Here is a 17,958-nt window from a genome sequence, read left to right as displayed (position 1 = left end):
GATGTATGCTAGAATAGCTTTTCTATTTTACAAACTCGAAAAGGATAAAGAAACAGAATCATCCGTACATGATTAACCAAGTATCAAACTTCCACAGGAAAATGAAAGATTCTCAGCTCATCTTTGTTCATTAGGTTTTCTTTACTCATTGACCACAAAAGAGAATTCTCAATGTGACTTTTTTTATGAACGGCGAATTCTCAATGTGACTTGAAAGTCTATGGCTTAATGGTTGGATTTTGCCAAGTACATGGATCATCACGGTGTAGTTTAAACTTCATTCATAGCGGGTTACACTCGAAATAAAACTGATTCAAATGTTCTATTTTTTCGCTATATATGCTCAATATCCTTGTCAGGACTAATGCTATGATCAACATGCGATTCTGGCAGCCATTATGTTCATACCACATACGAGGATCCTCTGCTTCTGACAATCATTTAACAGGAGGTCAAACTGTAAAAGTGACATGTATACGCAAAGCAAAATTTGAAGAGGAAGAAGAATCATCGTAACTATAACATACAACAGAGAGCATTCCATGAGATCTTACTCCCTATCCTGAACTAAGTTGTTGATCATTCTCACCAAAGGAAGAGTGCCCTTTCCCATTATCTCTATCCTACAAGTATTAGAGGCATGTGAAAAAAGCGACAGCCCAAAAAATAAAAGCTCAGGAAGAAACAGTCTAGAAGACAAGAATCCATGCCAATAACGAGGTTCTAGGTCAAAGAAAGCATCGAAAAACCGTCTAGTGCCCTCTAAATCAAGCTTAAGGAGAATATCCATACCGAAACAGAAGAACTCCCTTTGGCGTCTCCGCTCTATGGGCCACAAGTCTTTCCAAACTTCCGCTGACAAATCATTTCCAAATATGCTTTTTTCAGAACCAAGGTACCGGACTATGGAATTGGCAACGATTGGGGCTGCAGCTAGAGTCCTTGCGACCATATATCCAGTTGAAGGGTGGACCATTCCAGCCGTTCCGCCAATGCCAACGACACGTTGAGGGAGCACTGGAAGTGGGCCCCCCATAGGAATCACACAATGCTCATCCTCTTCGATGCTCTTCACTTTTATGCCCAAGTGCCTTAACCTAGCCTCCATTCTTTCCTGAATATCTTCCATAGACAATCCTGGTCGAGCTACAAGGGAGGTTTCTTCAAGAAATATCCTATTGGACGAAAAGGGCATAGCATAGAGGAAAGTGGGAATCCTACTATTTCTCTCCTTTAGTTCCCTATTGTTGTCAAGATGGGAGTCTCTCCAATCCATGAAAACCATTTTATTAACATCAAACGGGTGTTCTTCGACTTCAGCCAAAATCCCATAAGCCACTTGGTACCCCGGATTGTAAGGCTTATCATATTGAACAAGGCATCTGGAAAATCCAGTTGCATCAAGCACTACGGCAGCCTGGATAGTGACGCCATCATTGCAAATCAGCAAGGACTTCGATTCTTCGTGAATGACTTTTATAACCTTGGCCTGATGAAACTTCACACCGTTCAATATGCATTTCTGCATCATCTTGGATTTCAGTTGCCTCCTGTTTACCCTCCCATAAGGTCTGCCAAGATCTTTAGTTGACTTTTCATTGACAAACACAACAGCCCCAGACCAAGTAGTGTCAAGGCAATCTAGCAAATCCATGGCCTCAAATTCATCCACCCAAACACCGTAGTTATTGGGCCATATCAGTTTGGGAGATGGGTCGATAGAGCACACAGAAAGTCCTGCTGCCGAGACTTGTTGTGCTACTGCGAGCCCAGCAGGGCCACCTCCCACAATGGCTAGGTCTATCACAAGGCCCTTTGAAGGGTCATACATGGGAAGCTCGAAATCAAGGTTTTCCTTCTTGGTCTCAGGAACAAGCTCCAGAAGGGCACTACTTTTTGCCTTCAGAGAAAAATTCTTCCCCAATTTAAGATTAGGTTTCTTGGGAACAAACTTAAGCTCATGGCCGTGAGGCTTTGAAGGGCTCAAACCACTGGTTTTTTCAACAAACCCATGAAGTGGGTGAAGAAATTCAAGCTTGTTATGAGTCTTGAGCAAAGTATCCATGAAATTGCAACTACAAAGGTCAATTATATCAAGAAAATCCCAACTGGGTCAACTAAAATCCCTTCAAACAAAATCAGGGTTCCAAGGATTTTCCAAGTTCTTGAATTGAACTACAAACCCCCAGCAAGCAAATAACTTTTATTCCATACAAAAGTTGAAGAGTGTTATGTACAAGAAGTCACAAATTCACCATATAATTGCTGAAACAAAGAGACTAAATTTGGGTGTTCTAAGTACCGGAAGAAAACCAGATGCAATGGCAATAGGACGTAGAGGGATTGAAGGCTTACCGGTGGACTAGAGAGTGGGGGGAAGAGAGAGAGAGAGAAGCATGGTTTGAAATTCTGAGAGTAGAGAGAAGCTGAGGAGGTCGATCTGTTGAACTCGAAGGTGAAGCTTGTGTGGCCTCCTGTCCTCAGCGACAAACGCTAGTGGGTCTGTGGCGTGTGGCGGTGCGGTTGTCTAAAAGTATACGTATAAAAGAATCAGAGAATATTTCTTTTATATTCCTTCGACTTTAACCAAAAATTCATTTTGGTCATTCACTTTTCAATTTTGGCATAAAAATACTTCGACTCTTCAATTTTTTTCAATGTCATCCTTTAGGGATATATACATATATACACGAAAATAGAGTGTTTGGATCAAACACCCTACACACATCGGATGCTGTTGATTCCCGCGTTGACCCTCTCATTTTTTTTATAGAAATTTTGGACAGCTCGGATTGGCCGTCCGGTAGCCGGAGATGGCCCGGCGCAAGACTTAAAGAAAACGAATTCCTTCTAAAAATTGACATTGAAAAAAATTGAAAAGTCGAAGTATTTTTATGCCGAAATTAAAAGGTGAAGGACCAAAATGAATTTTTGGTCAAAGTCGAAGGGATATAAAAGAAATTTTCCCAAAGAATTATATCCTCAAATAATTAAACACGGGCGCTGCTATTCGCAGCTTTTTATTTTCTTCCATAGCCCATTACATTTCAGTAAGTGGTTGTTGAAAATTATACATAACATTTCAGTAAATAGTTGTTGAAAACAAGATTATATTTCGATAACTACATGTCGAAAATATGTTCAACTTTCGGTAAACAACTGCCGAACACACATTTTCGGTAAATAGCTGTTGAAAAAAATATTATATTTCGGTAATTGGATGCTGAAAATATATCTCAATTTCGGTAACTAACAGTCGAGTATAATTGAAAATTTTTAACGGGCTATGGGAGAAAATAAAGGGCTACGAATAGCCGCGTCCATAAACACTCCTGTTATCTTTCCAAAGCTCCTTCCTACTCTCTCACGAGTTGAGTTTTGTTCATCCTTCACTTAAGAAGGTGAACATTATTATTATTTTTATTGATTGAAATGATGTGGGTCCCACCACAGAGTGATGTCATGTTTACCAAAAAGTATATTGCATGATAAATATGACATCATTTTGTAGTAGGACCCACACCATTTCAACCAATAAGAGGAAGAGTAATGTTCATCTTCTTTTTAAGGAGAGTGAACAAAATTGCACTCCCCTCTCTCACAGGTCAATGACTTATTGTTTGATGTATTAGAGTTTTATTTCTCGTTTTCTCAAGAGTTGAGTTTCGTTTTTAGACGAATATTTGTTTACAGTTCGGTTCTTTCAGAGATGATGTTGCTTTATAGTGTTCTTCGTGCCAACAGTGTTCTTACCCTAGGTAGGAATATACAGATGATCGTGAGTGCCACTATTTCCTTCAAGCTCAACGTCTGAGTAGAGGCAGGGGCGGAATCAGGATTTCGTAAACGCATGGGCCGAACTATAAATAACAAGATTTTGAAATTTCACGGTTTTAAAAATTTTAAGGTTCAGGAATTTATAATAGTTTGTCTGGTTTAGGTTTTGAGGAAAGTCTTTTAGGGTAATGAGTGTAAAGAGATAAAAAGAGAAATGAGATTAATAATTGAAGGAAAAATCATGAGAGACCGTGCGCAAAGAGAGATATTGAGTTTTTGACCCAAAACTAGCACATTAAAATATTTAAATGTCTGAATAACATCCAATACAAAATACAATATCTATATTTAAGTGTTCTTAACAAACAAAAAAAATTAACATTAATATTTAAATTAAAAAAAACTGAAATAATGTGGGGGCCGTGGCCCCATCCGCCCATGAGTGGTTCCGCCTCTGAGTAGAGGTGAAAGATGTCGACTGCCTTTTGTTTTCTCGTTTACATTAGTTAGATGATTATCTTGGCTTTATCTAATATATTTATGATGATTAGCTTGGCTTTGTCTAATATATCTATCGATTTTGGAATACTTTTGTCTTTAGTGATTTTTTTTTAAAGATTGTGATCAGAGTTTTTTGGTTTTTCAATTCTTCTTGTTAAGACAAATCAATAACTGAGAGAAAATAAATCCAAAACTAAACAAGGTGAATCTTTTCAATCTGGTACCAACGGGTATCCATTCCCAAAAAAACAACATTTTCTCAAGCCTTTCAACCACTCGATATGACTTCGAAGATCAGCTTTTGCATAAAACTCGAGTAGTTTTTAGAAAAAAAATCGAATGGGAGTGCGAGTATTTACATTCCGTATATGGAGTTCATATCTACATATCACATATCGTATGTAGCAAGATAATACAATAAACCTTGCGAGATTATTTTTTTTGACTGGCAAAAGAAATTTTCATTATCATAAAGGGCCAAATATGAAATGGGCACAATAAGAGAAGAAAAGAATAGAGAGAGCTTCGAAGAGTACACATGACTCTCATAGTGGTGCAACTCGCAAGATCTCAACCTATCCCTTCGCACCAAAGGTCCAAAACAAAAAGAACTAACAAGGATTTTCCCTCCATCCCAAATTCTTGATCTTCATTCCTTTTTTGGGACAAATATAAATAGGAGGAGCCTACTTTGATAACAGTATGCTTTGTATGCTTTGTTGTGCTTTTAACTTGGGGCTTATTTTGTGGGTCCAAAAAGTTAATTTGGGTTGTTCATCTAAGTTTGGCTTCTCGAATTTATTACAAACGTTAAAAAATCACAATAATTCGTATTTGGAGGCTGTATAATATTAGTTTGTTTCGAACTTTTATCTCAAATTCATACTAGTCGTTAAATTTTTACACGGCAAACGTATTAAGTTTATATCGCTCTCGATGTTCATTTAGTTTGATTTTTGCACATGCAACAAGCTCAACGAGCTGAACAAAATATCTGATCGGATCTCTTTTGCGCTCAGGATGGGTCCATATTGGGGCCACCAACAGGACCTAATTTGCTCACAATTAGGCCTTAAGTCAACGAAAGGGTTGTGGGTGGAAAGGCTAATTGAAAAATGGTAGTAGCAGTACTAGTGATCTAATACCATTTCAAACAAAAAATTGGGTTCAATCCTGCAGCAGCCGTTGAAATCATTTTCATCCTTTTATTTGTTCCGCTTGAAAATGTAGCATTTTCCTTCTCTGAACATGTAGAGATATTACGATCCACACGCTTTGAACCTGTAGAGATATTATGGCCCACACGCTTGGAAAGTCTACAAATTTTTTTTGCTTTCTCAATTCCTTTCCACCTTTAATTTTTTAATATATATATATGTATATATATATATATATATATTTGCTTCGGATGCCCCTTTGTCTTTAAAATCTGAGGGCGATCATAAAGTGTGTAATTGAAATGAACTCTCCATGTAACACCCCAATTTTTTGGACACGTTAATTAAATCTTTTTTAATTGATTTAATAATTCATAAAACTGATATATAAGAAATGAAATTTTATTAAACAGAGTTTAGCAGCAGAAACCTCAAATACCAAATTCAACCCGACTTAATTGTCTTACAAACCAACAAAATGAAATAAAGTTTGACAAATGTGATAATACTTATGAAAATTTAATTAAAAGTACGTCAAATTAACAGAGCTTTTAAGGGTAAGGCAATCAAGACTCGACAAACTCACCTTCCTTAGCTGGGAGGTCTTGCACCCTGATACTGATCATCTTGTAGATGATCGGTCTCCTGATTATTACATGGCATGAAACGCCAGCTCAACGACACTATAATGAGTTTTGAAACTCAGTAGATAATTCCAGCTCTACTAACCCCTTACTTTACAGATAACAGTTCCATAATATATCAATTGATATTACACAGAAGGTACAGAATAATAGTACATTGTCTTTTTCTTTACTATCTATCAACTAACATGAAATCTAAGGATCTTTTCCACAAGATCATTTCCTCCTACATCCACCAACTTTGACCGCCCCATAGAATAACTTTCCATTTATCTATCTTGCACCAGGTTCTAAACGAATACTACCAAATGATGTACTCAATCTGGATTTGCCTACAATCATAATAAAGGAACAGCTCACCATAACAACTCAGAATTAGGGGTCGCACTATCTCATTGTCAGGATCCTTTACCATCTCCCAACTCGATACACTAGGTACTTTCTATACCCTAACTTACACACTGGGTACTGTACCGTATTCAGGGATCCTTTACTATTTTCCAAAATACTGTACCCGAAATCCTTTACCGTCCCTCACACACATTGGATACTGTACCGCATTTAGGATCCTTTACCGTATCCCAAATCCTGTACCCGGAGTCCTTTACCGGGACCCAACATCCTCAAACAACTTTACCATTTTTATCCTTTACTTATCCACGTCTATGTGTTCACTACTCAAAATCATCTCGTGAACCTAAGTCCATTCTAACATGTACAACACGATACAATCAATAACAACTTAATTCATAACATGATACATTTCATTGAGATACAAAGTACATATCAAATAATATTGTGCGAGTAAGTAAACACATAATATTGTAATTATGATTAGCCCGGTGCCTTTGGTTTGTTTAAAATTTTATCAGACCGGGAAATTCACAATTATTACCTTAGAGGATAAAATAGAAATTTTGTAACTCTTGAATATCTGGTATTTTAGTTAGGCCTATGGATCTAAGTTTTATTTATTCGGTTCTAATATTTAACATAATAATTGTTACTGTAGGGGTAGATCTCAGTTTTCGGATTTTCCTAAAGCCATTAGTATATATAGACAGTTTCTTAAAAATAAAAATTAATGAACTTGTTTAATATATTTTGATAACGACATATGTTTCTTTACTTACAATAATTACTAGAGTAACCATAGTTCAACTTTTTAACTGAAAATAGTTAACAGATTATACTTTTAAATAGTTTTTGATTTTTGATTTTTGATTTTTACTAACTTAACCCGTTCGTATAAAGTCTATACTTTATTGGTTAATTATATATGGTTCACTAAAGTAATTTGTCTTAGCTATTTCATCATACGTATTACTCTATTCAATTAGTATAAAATCTGTTTACCATTCTTGTTAACATAGGTTTACAAAAACTAATCGCTGCTTTTACTTTGGGTATTTTAATCTTTTATCACACTAGCTATAAGTGATATTTTTAGCCATTATTTTTCTAGTTTAGATCCATGAATATTAATTACTATACTTATAACTTGTTTCCTAGATCTCTAAGTTTTAGTTCTAACTTATTTACTAGCCATATATAACAGTTTTCGAAGTATAGATGACCCTTTTTGATTTAAGCAAGTGTTCACAAAATTAACACCTAAATGATAATGATACATTTAAGCAATCTAAGATATCATTCTCACATACAAACAATAATAAGGTAATTAGAACGAGATCCTCTAGCGCAACATGCATGATAACAGTAGCTTTACATAAGCAAAAAATAATTATCATAAATCATGTTTATATACTTTGAGGGGCTGATTTTTCATGATGAGGAGTATTTCTAGCCTTAACATTATAGTGCAAGGTCTAAACCAAGATAAAAATCATAAACATGCAAACTGTAATTTTTTTTTTTTTGGTTACAGTCACGTTAACTTTTCCGAGAACAGAGCATGGTTTAGTTTAATGGATTTTGATACATGGGCTTCATTTTTAACATTATAACTCATCAATACACAATACAAGGACTTAATATACTTAGGGGAGAGTAGGGAAGCAATTCTTCTACCTTTTCTCTAGCGGATAAGCAAGTAAACGGAATTGACAAATAAAGGAAAAGAAAAACGGAAGTTGGGGTAGATGAAGAACGGAGTGGGTTCCGGACTGCCTTGGGTTGGAATGAGGGATGATCTGTATCAGAAATATATAAGTGAATTGGATGTGGGTTTTATTTTCGGATCTATAAGGGTATGTATAATGAGTGAGAAGGAGGTAGTAGAAAGGTGGGGTGTGGAATGATAAGGATGAAGGTGCTGGAATGTAGAAGGGAAGCGAGGAAGAGAGGAATTCAAGAGAGATAAGGGAGAGGGGCTGCCGAGAGTGGGTGAGAGGAAATCCCATAGATTATGGGATGAAAAAATGTTAGGGTGTGCGTGAGTTAGTTAGGAGAGAATACAAGATAAGTAGAAATATATACATATATATGTAAGGTTTAATAATTATCTTGTATAAATACTTATGACTAATAGCACTATTGGTACCGACGGGGTCGGTACCGAAATCATAGAGACGGCCGCACCGGGCCTTCTCCGGCCACCGGACGGCCGATCTGAGCCGTCCAAAAATTCTAAAAAAAAAACCGAGGAGGCTCTCGCGAGAATCAACGGCATCCGAGGTGTGTAGAGTGCTTGATCCGATCGAGTACCCTTTTTTCGTGTATATATGGCCGTCTCTACGATTTCGGTACCGACCCAGTCGGTACCAATATCATTTTTGATTTTAATTATACATTTAATCATGTAATCATATTAATGAACCTAATTGATTAACGAATTAAAAATTAACATTTCAAATTTTTTATTTTTTAAAAATTCAGAATGTTACACTCCAGCCATGAGTGCTATTTTGCTATAAAGTATTTATAAGTACACCTTGTGATCACCACTGTTTTATTGACCTCATGGTACTTCATACTCTTCATTAGCCACGTGTTTTATCTTTAGTTGTTGCTCATGGGCTATGGCACTATATGACTAGTACTTACAGGAACATGGGTTACGTGAATGCCAAAAGACAAGGAGGAGAAAGGGCAAAACAAATGAAATGGAGTGGAGGGAAAAATTAAGGTGTACATTTGGTCTTCGAAACAAATTTTATTCTTCATCCAATATTCCAATCACTTTCTACAATAGTGAAGTTTAATTGACATTATTTAATGAACATTACCATGTGCCTTAAGGGCACATATTAACAAAACTAATTTTTTAATTAGTATGATAGCTGTATCGAAATAATTTGGGATAGCGCTTCGGATTTAGTGTTTGTAAAGGATATATTCGTATGTACAATTATATAAATGCTTAAAAAGCTATAAATACTCAATTAACATGGAAATATGGACTAAAAATAATTATTGTAGTGATCATGGAGCTCATATATATTAAGAGATAGAGAAAATTATAATTGTTTAACTTAAAAAAAATTAATTATGGAGTTACCCCTAAAAAACATAAGACTTAAAAATTCTAGGACGACCGTTATCTACTGTACCCACTGTATTTGTCACTACGGCCGGTACATACCGACATTGAATCGATACGAAATTAGAGTGCTACGGTGTTGGCTTTTTGAAAAATACGGTACTGCATACCGGCCAGAGCGAAACACTATTCAAAACCTTGTTCATCACAGTCCATTACTTTAAAATCAAGATAATTTCCAAAGTACTTAAAAAAAATCTTAAAAGCAAAGATCTAAACTTAGACATCAACTGCCTTGTATTTTTCTCGTTTGTTATCAGTTAAACGATTAGTTTGGCTTTATCCAATATATTTATAATAAATTCTAGATTGTAAGTGCCGTTAAATTTACATCAATACAACTTCTCACTTTTGCTAAAAAAACAAAAAACCTTAGGCTAGGGGGCTAGTTATAGCACATTCAAATCCCTCAGGGAGGCTAGTGCAATTCACCAGAACTTCATCCACGCATGTCGGTTTGTGAGAGGGAATTGGAAATCCATTGGGCTCCAAATTCCCAATCCAAACAGAACTCTAACGTAACCGCCACACCAACCCTATATATATGCACCTTGCCCCTCTCTGTCTCTGTCTCTGTCATCTAAACTGCACCCAGAAACCCAGAAAACAAAGAGGTCAGTTTCTTCTTCTAGTCTTTTATTATTTCTTCTTGAGTAGTTCATATCGATTTCCTTTGTGTTCTGAGGTTTCTATTTAGTATCTTGAATTCTATTGATAGGGTTTATAGGAGATTGAAAATCCATTACAACAGGGTTTTCAGGAGATAGAAAATTCATTACAACACGGCTTTGGTTTAGGTCTAGGGCTTTGCAAAATTATAATCCGAATTCGATTGTCGATCTGCGAAAATCGCCATGGACTTTGACCAACTGTTTGATGACCCGAATGAATTGCCACCGCTGAAACCAATGGATCACTCGTACTTTCGTGAATTGTTGAGTGGATATAAAGAACCATATTATTATTACCATGACGACGATGAGGCTCGCCTTATGAGAAAGAACAGGCGTAAGGTTTTGAGACTCCTGCTCGAAATCAAGAACGGCACGCCTCCCCGTAGGGAAGTGGCCGTGAAACGGCTCGTTGACAACGCGCGGGATTTTGGTGTTCCGGCATTGTGTACGCGTTCTACTTTTTTTCGGTTGCTGATACATTCCTCATTGGAAGATGAAGAGAAGCACCTTTTGCTTGAGGTTTTTAACAGGGTATTGGTCAAGTTAGATGACTTGGTTCATCCTGCGGTATGTGGGATTGTGGAGTGGGTTTACTTTTTTTTGCGCATCGAAGATTTTGATGTACATTTGTAGAGAGATCATTTCAACTCTCAGCAAAGGAGCTGGGTTGGAAACGATGGTTTGTATGTTGCGTCGGAATGTTGATAACAAGGATGAGGATGAGATGGATCTTGCTGCTATCACTGGCAGCGTAGTGGCTTCGGCACTTGGGGTTCCGGCTTTGTTGCCGTTTTTGAAAGAAGTCTGTGAGGATTCTTGGCATGCTCGTTACACTGGCGTCAAAACCGTTCAGCAGATTGCTGTACTGTTAGGCTCTGATGTTCGTCCCCACTTGAAGTCCCTTGTTGGTATCATCGGGCATTGTCTGAATGATGAGAACGAGGAGGTCCAAAGTATTACAGCACTTTCTTTGTCTGCTCTTGCTGAGGTTTCTGCTCCTAATGGTTTCGAAAGCTTTGACTCGGTTTTCAAAACTTTGTGGAACTGTACTTCATTGTATGGCGGGAAAGTATTGGGTGATTTCTTGGTGGCGATTGGTTCCATTATCCCTCTAAGGATGCAACACACGCTGCCTACTATGCCAAAGAGGTGATGGGTATTTTAATTCGCTTGGTTAAGTGGAATGATTTTCAGACGAAGGAAACTGTGGTGAAGGTAATGAGCCGGTGTTTTGAGTACAGAAGGCGTGGACGCGGATTACTACCGAAAGGAGATTCTTCCTGAATTTTTCAGAAACTCTGGGGGATCAAATCCTGGTCATTGAATTTGGATTTTTTGTTGCAATATTTTATAACTTTTAGCTTTTAATATACGTAGAGTCTAGGTTGCAGTGATTCCTAACTTTGGGACAACGAGGGGTCGTTCAATCATCAAATTGACTGTTCTAGACGAATCTTTTGAATATGTGACCTTTGGATGCAAACTTGATACTAGCCATTTAGGTTGCCTCCTGCGTGCTTGAGTTTTTATCCTAATTTCATTTCATCTGGGTAAATATCCTTGCAAGTGGCGGTTATTTATGTTTTTAGGTTTGTAGACATTAACTACCAAGGTCATTGATATAACTGACGAATACATTATAATTCTTCAATTAACTTGTGCTGGAACGTATCAACCATTTTTTTTAATTGTGTTGTCCATTTTTAATGGCAATACACTTTATAAGGATTTAGGAAATTGTGACTTGACTACTAGTTTAGTCATCATGTGGCGATTCTTCGTGAAGGCTTAATAGAGAATCGGTCCGAAGTACAAAACACGTAGTATATGTTTGTTGGTGTCCTATATTTTTATATGTTCATGGGCCATATTACTCAATTTTTGCAGTGACTTGCTGATAGCATAGAGATCATGGGAGGTTGCTGCTAGTTTAGTTTCTACAGCATGTACTGAGCCAAGTCAGAGAGCTCATTGCTTGGCGGCTTGATTGTGAATGAGGCAACGATTTTTTCCTCTGTTCTTTTCCGGTTGAGTTGTGGTGCTTACACGACTTCACAAAAGGCTACAATAATGGTACTTGTCGCATCGCTACGATTTCTCACAGTGAAAACAAAATCCTTTTCTTCACTTGTCTAGGAAATCTATCTTTTCCACATGTAGGGGGGTGGGAATTATGCCAGATCATGCAATGGTAGCTTTAGGAATTTGTAGTACAGTGTTTAGAAATTACCTTTAACTCTATTACCTGATCTTTTAACCAATGCTCGTGCTACCTGAGGAAGAGGATGAGCAGGTGCCGATCTCAGAGGAGTTGCAAGTGCCCGAGAAACAAGTTGATCCCAGTGCCACCGCTCCTGTTGATGCGTAGCCTCCATCCGTCTTATCTCTGCAGATACTTTAATCTTTTTTATTTGTGATTTGACTGGACAGCTCCGGACATTTGGAGTTTGCCGTTCCAGGGTTTGTAAATATTTGATATTGTGATAGGAGCCGAACAATTAGCCGAAGCTTTATTGCTTTCTTTTTCCGGAATGCTATCTTTGTAATGCTTGTATGAATTTATGCTTGTTGCATGGGTGATGATCCCCCTGCTTCGGTTACGCTTCTGGAGCAATTTTACCGAAGAATTATCTGAAGCATGATCCGAAGCAAATTTGAACCCAGAAAAAAAGGGGGGGGGGGCGAAAATCGAAGCCCCGGTCAGTAGCAAGACCCGGGAGGGTCGGGTGACCTAGTCCGAAGCAAGTGAGGAACAATTTTGAACAGTCCATGCCCCTGCGTCGGACTTAGGGCGCCTTGGCAACTTGTTAATGGAAATAAGCCTAGCGTGGGGTAGACGCGTGAGACGGTGGTACTGCTAGGGGACGTAGGCTGGAGTCGCGAAGGGATATGGCTTCGGCCACAAGTTCGAGACGCAGCGAGTCCGAGCAGTGAGAGACTTTGGTGGGTCGGTATAAGGGGCTCGGGAGGAAGCCGAGTAGCCTTAAAGCGAGTGACCAGAAGTCCAAATGACCAAAGAGGCCGGGGCGACTTAGTGGGAATTTTGTCCGAGGGTATCACCTATGAGAGAACAATATCCCTGAAGTCGGTGTAAAACGGTCCGGGCAAGAACGAACAGAGTGTAAGTAATTAAACAACAAAAAATATAAGTAGTTCTAAGAAAAGAAAATTCTCATTCATATTTGTTGGAGTGCTGTCATTACATAAGCAAGTTGCCTTTGAAACTTAAAGGAAATGCAACATAAAAGAAATGAATTGGGCTCCGGTAACCGAGTACTATCGATAGAACTTCTTCAGGTTGTTTGCGTTCCATGTTTTAGCAATGGGAGAACCATCCAGCTTCTCCAATTTGTAGTTTCCTGAGCCAAGGTGCTTGAGGACTCGGTAGGGGCCCTCCCAGTTGGGCATTAGCTTTCTCTTTTTGGACTTCTCCACCACTTTTTTCCAGACGAGATCGTCAGGCTTGAACGACCTAAGGCGGACGCTTTGGTTCTAGCCTTTTGCAACCTCCTGTTGGTACGATGCGAGCTTGATCCTTGCGTTGTCACGTTCCTCTTCGGCTAAGTCGAGATCCGAATCAATGCTGTCGTTGTTCACCGACTCATCAAAGTTTTCTGTACGCATTATCGGGAGCCCGACTTGGAGGGGGATGACCGCCTCCATTCCAAATGCCAAGGAAAAAGGAGTGTGACCGGTGGATCGCCGAGATGTAGTACGGTAGCCTCAGAGTACCCTGGGTAGCTCTTCGGCCCACTTGCCTCGGCGTGACTCGAGTCGTCATTTAAGTCCGGATGAAATTGCCTTGTTTGCAGCCTCGGCCTATCCGTTGCCCTGGGGGTAAGCCAGAGTGGATGTGTCCCATTTGATGCCGTACTCGTCTAATAGGGCTCAGTATTTCTGTCTGATAAACTGTCGTCCGTTGTCTGTGATAATGGCGAAAGGGACACCGAAGCGCGAAATGATATTTCGCCAAACGAAACGAATGATGTCTGTTTCTTCAATAGTTATCAAGGGTTCGGCCTCGACCCACTTTGAGAAATAGTCTGTGGCGGTTAGGAGGAACTTAAATCCTCCTGGAGCAACGGGGAGCTTACCGACGATATCCATGCCCCATTGGGAAAAAGGCCAAGGGTTTGTGAGAGGGCTAAGATCCCGGGCTGGCTGGTGGATGATAGGGGCGAACATTTGACATTTCTTGCAGCGCTTGACGAACTCTTCAGAATCCTTCTTCATTGTCGGCTACCAATACCCTTGGGAAATGGCTCGGTGAGCGAGGGACCGCCCGCTAGAGTGACAACCGCTGTCGCCAGAATGGAGCTCTTCAATGATGCCTTGTACTTGGTGTGGGTGTGCAACCAGTAGATATGGGCCGGTAAAGGATCTTCGGTAGAGCTTCCCGTTTGGATTGAGCCAGAAGAGAGCGGCCTTGTTACGGAGTTGGTGAGCATCCTTTTTGTCGGGGGGAAGGGAGTCATCGCGCAGGTAACCGATGATTTCGTCAATCCAGCTCGGGCCAAGCTCTATGGTGAGTACCTCCTTATCTAGCGCTTCGAGCTCAAAACTGGACTTATCAATGGAATTGAAGGAGATGGAACGGTGTTATGTTGATGAGCATGCCGAAGCGAGCCTTGCAAGGGCGTCGGCGTGGGCGTTTTGTTCCCTGGAGATGTGCTCGAGTCTGATTGCTTTGAAGCGTTTAATGAGCTGGACTGCGGCGCTGAGGTAGGTACGCATGCGATCATCCCGAGCTTCATATTCCTCGGAGAGTTGGTTAACCACCAATTGGGAATCGCTGTAAACCACGAGTTCTTCAATGCCAATGGCTTCGGTGGTCTTGAGTCCAGAGATTAATGCTTCATATTCGGCCTCGTTGTTAGAGGCTGGGAAGTTGATGGAGAGTGAGCTTTCGTGCAGGACACCGGAAGGGGAGAGGAGGGCGACGATTGCACCTATGCCTCGGCTGTTGGAGGTGCCATTGACGTACATTTTCTAAACATCTCCGTGAAAAAGTTGTCAGGCTGTGCTAGGGTTGGCCTGGAGTGCTGCCTCGGTGTTTGTGGTGGGAGCCGAAGCGGGTGTATTGGGCGGAGTAAGTTCGGCAATGAAGTCGGCGAGCACCTGGGCTTTTATTGCTGTCCGAGGCTGAAAATGGATTTCAAAATTGGCAAGTTCAATGGCCCACTGAGAGATTCGGTTGGAGAGATCTGCCTTCCGGAGGAGAGACTTGAGAGGGTATTCGGTAAGAACGATGATGCGATGTGACTGGAAGTAAGGGGCGAGCTTCCTGGAAGTTGAGACGAGGGCAAGAACGAGTTTTTCCAATGGTAAATAACGTGTCTCAGCGGAGGTCATTGTTTTGCTTGAGTAGTAAATGGGCTGGTGCTCCCGTCCGTCCTTTCGGACAAGCACCGAGCTTATAGCGTGCGGAGAGATAGCTAAGTATAGGAACAAGTCTTCCTGACCCCGAGGCGTGATGAGGAGGGGGGCTGTAGATAGGTAAGTCTTCAACTGCTGGAGGGCTCGATCACAGTCTTCTGTCCAATTGAAGCTCCATCGGCTACCCTTTAAGAGGGCGAAAAATGGCTGACATTTGTCGGAGGAGCGACTAATGAATCGATTTAGGGCGACGGCCATGCCTGTTAAACGCTGAACATCTTTCTTGTTGTGTGGAGCCGAGAGTCTTTCGATGGCAAATAGCTTAGCAGGGTCTGCCTCGATACCGCGTCGGGAAACGATGTGGCCAAGAAATTTACCGGAGCTTACGTCGAAGGCACATTTTTCGGCATTGAGACGGAGTTTGTGTTTTTTGAGAACTTCGAAGGTTTCGGCGAGGTGGGATAGGTGATCGCTGGCAACCATGCTTTTGACTACCATGTCGTCAATGTAGGCCATCATGGTGTCACCGAGCAGACGCTCAAACATCTTGGTTATCATTCGCTGAAAGGTGGCACCGGCGTTTGTCAGGCCGAAGGGCATAACGAGATACCTAAAGATCCCGTGAGGGGTGATGAAGGCTGTATTTTCAACGTCGCCTTCGCTCATGGCAATCTGATGGTAGCCCCGGTAGGCGTCCAGGAAGTTGAGTCGGGCGTGGCCGGCCGTGGCGTCGACGAGTTGGTCGATCCACGGGAGGGGGAAAAAGTCTTTCGGGCAAGCATCATTGAGGTTGGAATAATCAACGCACACTCGCCACTTACCGTTCTTCTTTTTGACCACGACGGTGTTTGCTAGCCATCTAGGGTATTGCACTTCTCGGATAGCCTTTGCATTTAGGAGCCGGTTGACTTCGTCTATGACGGCCTCGGAGTGGATCGAAGAGGATCGCTGTGCTTTTTGCACAATGGGGTGTTTGGCTTGGTCAATGTTGAGCTCATGGCAGATAAACGAGGAGTCGACCTCGGGCATTTCATATGGGGTCCATGCGAATACTTCAATGTTCCTTTCAAGGAAATCGAACGTCTCGCTCTTGTCGGAATCGCTGAGTGAAGAACCGATGAGAAAGAAACGAGAACCGTCTTCGGTGATTGGAAAAGTGACGAGGTCTTCTTCGGATTTCTCGTCGGCAGGTTTGCCGACGTCTTCTAGAACTGGGTCCTCGGGAACCTCGATGAAGTTGACCCGGGAGGGCCGTGAATAACATGAATCATTCGAACTTCTTCTTCGGTGCTGCCTTCTAAGCGCTGCGCCTGGGCCTTGGTTTTTTCGTGGTCAATAAGGTTATCAAGGTGGCCCTCCGCGACAAGCTGCTCTAAGTAAGACTTAAAGGGTTTGCAAGCGGTGGTGAAGTGACCTTGTTCATTGTGGTAACTGCACTGAACGATAGGGTTTTTGATCTTCCCATTTTCGGTTCCAAGCTTCTGATTTGGGAAGGAGAAAAAGGGCTTATCCTTTACTTGTTCTATGATCCGGTAGATAGGAATGGTAAAGATGGTTTTTTCGGCATTGAAATTATTTGGCTTCGGTCCCTTCCATGGGGACTGCTTGATGTTGTTGACCTGTTTCTTCGAGATCGAGACGGTTATGAGAGCCGGGGCAGGGACCGAAGCAGATGCTGTTTTTGAACTTGTGGATTTCCCGATGCCCCTCTCGGCCTTGGACTCGATGAGCTGGCACCAGACCTCGATACGGGTCATGAGGTCTGTAGACACCCCAATCTGGGCTTCCAGATTAGTTTACTTACGGTTTTTGATTCCCCGATGATGAAATGGTTTAAGAACACCCCGGGAATGATAGCGTGTTTGAGTTTTGAGTGTTTGCAAAACCCTTGAACCTAACCTAGCCTAAGCCACTTCAAAAACCAAAAAACCTACTGATGCGCACCAGGGCGCAACCATCCCGCGCCGGGGCGCACCATCGCGCGCCCGACTCACTCCATCGCGCGACAGAGCGCCGGGGCGCACCATCGCGCGCCTGACTCACTCTATTGCGCGACAGAGCGCCAGGGCGCACCATCGCGCGACAGACTGACTCCATCGCGCGACGGTCCAACCTACCAACAATCTTTTTGAAGGAGGATAGTTGGCCACCAATGCAACTCTCAGCCAGCCTCGTGGACTGACTGAACTCCTTTCCTAGCACCAACCAGATCCACCATCTCCCCTATATATACCCCCCCATGGTTATTCTTTCAAAGGGTTCCAAGTTTTGAGGTCCAAAAGAGAATTACACACACCATCCTCCATACAAACCCAAATACCAAGCAA

At 41.2% G+C, this 17,958-nt stretch overlaps 1 protein-coding gene across 1 annotated transcript; it reads right to left on the bottom strand.

Moving 5' to 3' along the window:
- Positions 1–440: 440 nt before the first annotated feature.
- On the bottom strand, positions 441–2,519 carry LOC131321807 (lycopene beta cyclase, chloroplastic). The gene is made up of 2 exons (XM_058352761.1): positions 2,356–2,519; positions 441–2,075 (listed from the first exon to the last, which is right to left on the bottom strand). Exon 2 carries the CDS (start codon positions 2,063–2,065, stop codon positions 551–553), a length of 1,515 nt encoding a protein of 504 aa, XP_058208744.1. The 5' UTR covers positions 2,066–2,075; positions 2,356–2,519; the 3' UTR covers positions 441–550.
- Between the last annotated feature and the right edge of the window lie 15,439 nt (positions 2,520–17,958).

This window comes from Rhododendron vialii, chromosome 4a (assembly GCF_030253575.1).
Source record: "Rhododendron vialii isolate Sample 1 chromosome 4a, ASM3025357v1".
Taxonomy (NCBI): Eukaryota; Viridiplantae; Streptophyta; class Magnoliopsida; order Ericales; family Ericaceae; genus Rhododendron; species Rhododendron vialii.
This window is presented reverse-complemented; position numbering and strand designations above follow the sequence as displayed.

Bases quoted from the DNA above. Each gene is read 5' to 3' on its own strand.
- LOC131321807 (XM_058352761.1), bottom strand. From the start codon at position 2,065: ATGGATACTTTGCTCAAGACTCATAACAAGCTTGAATTTCTTCACCCA.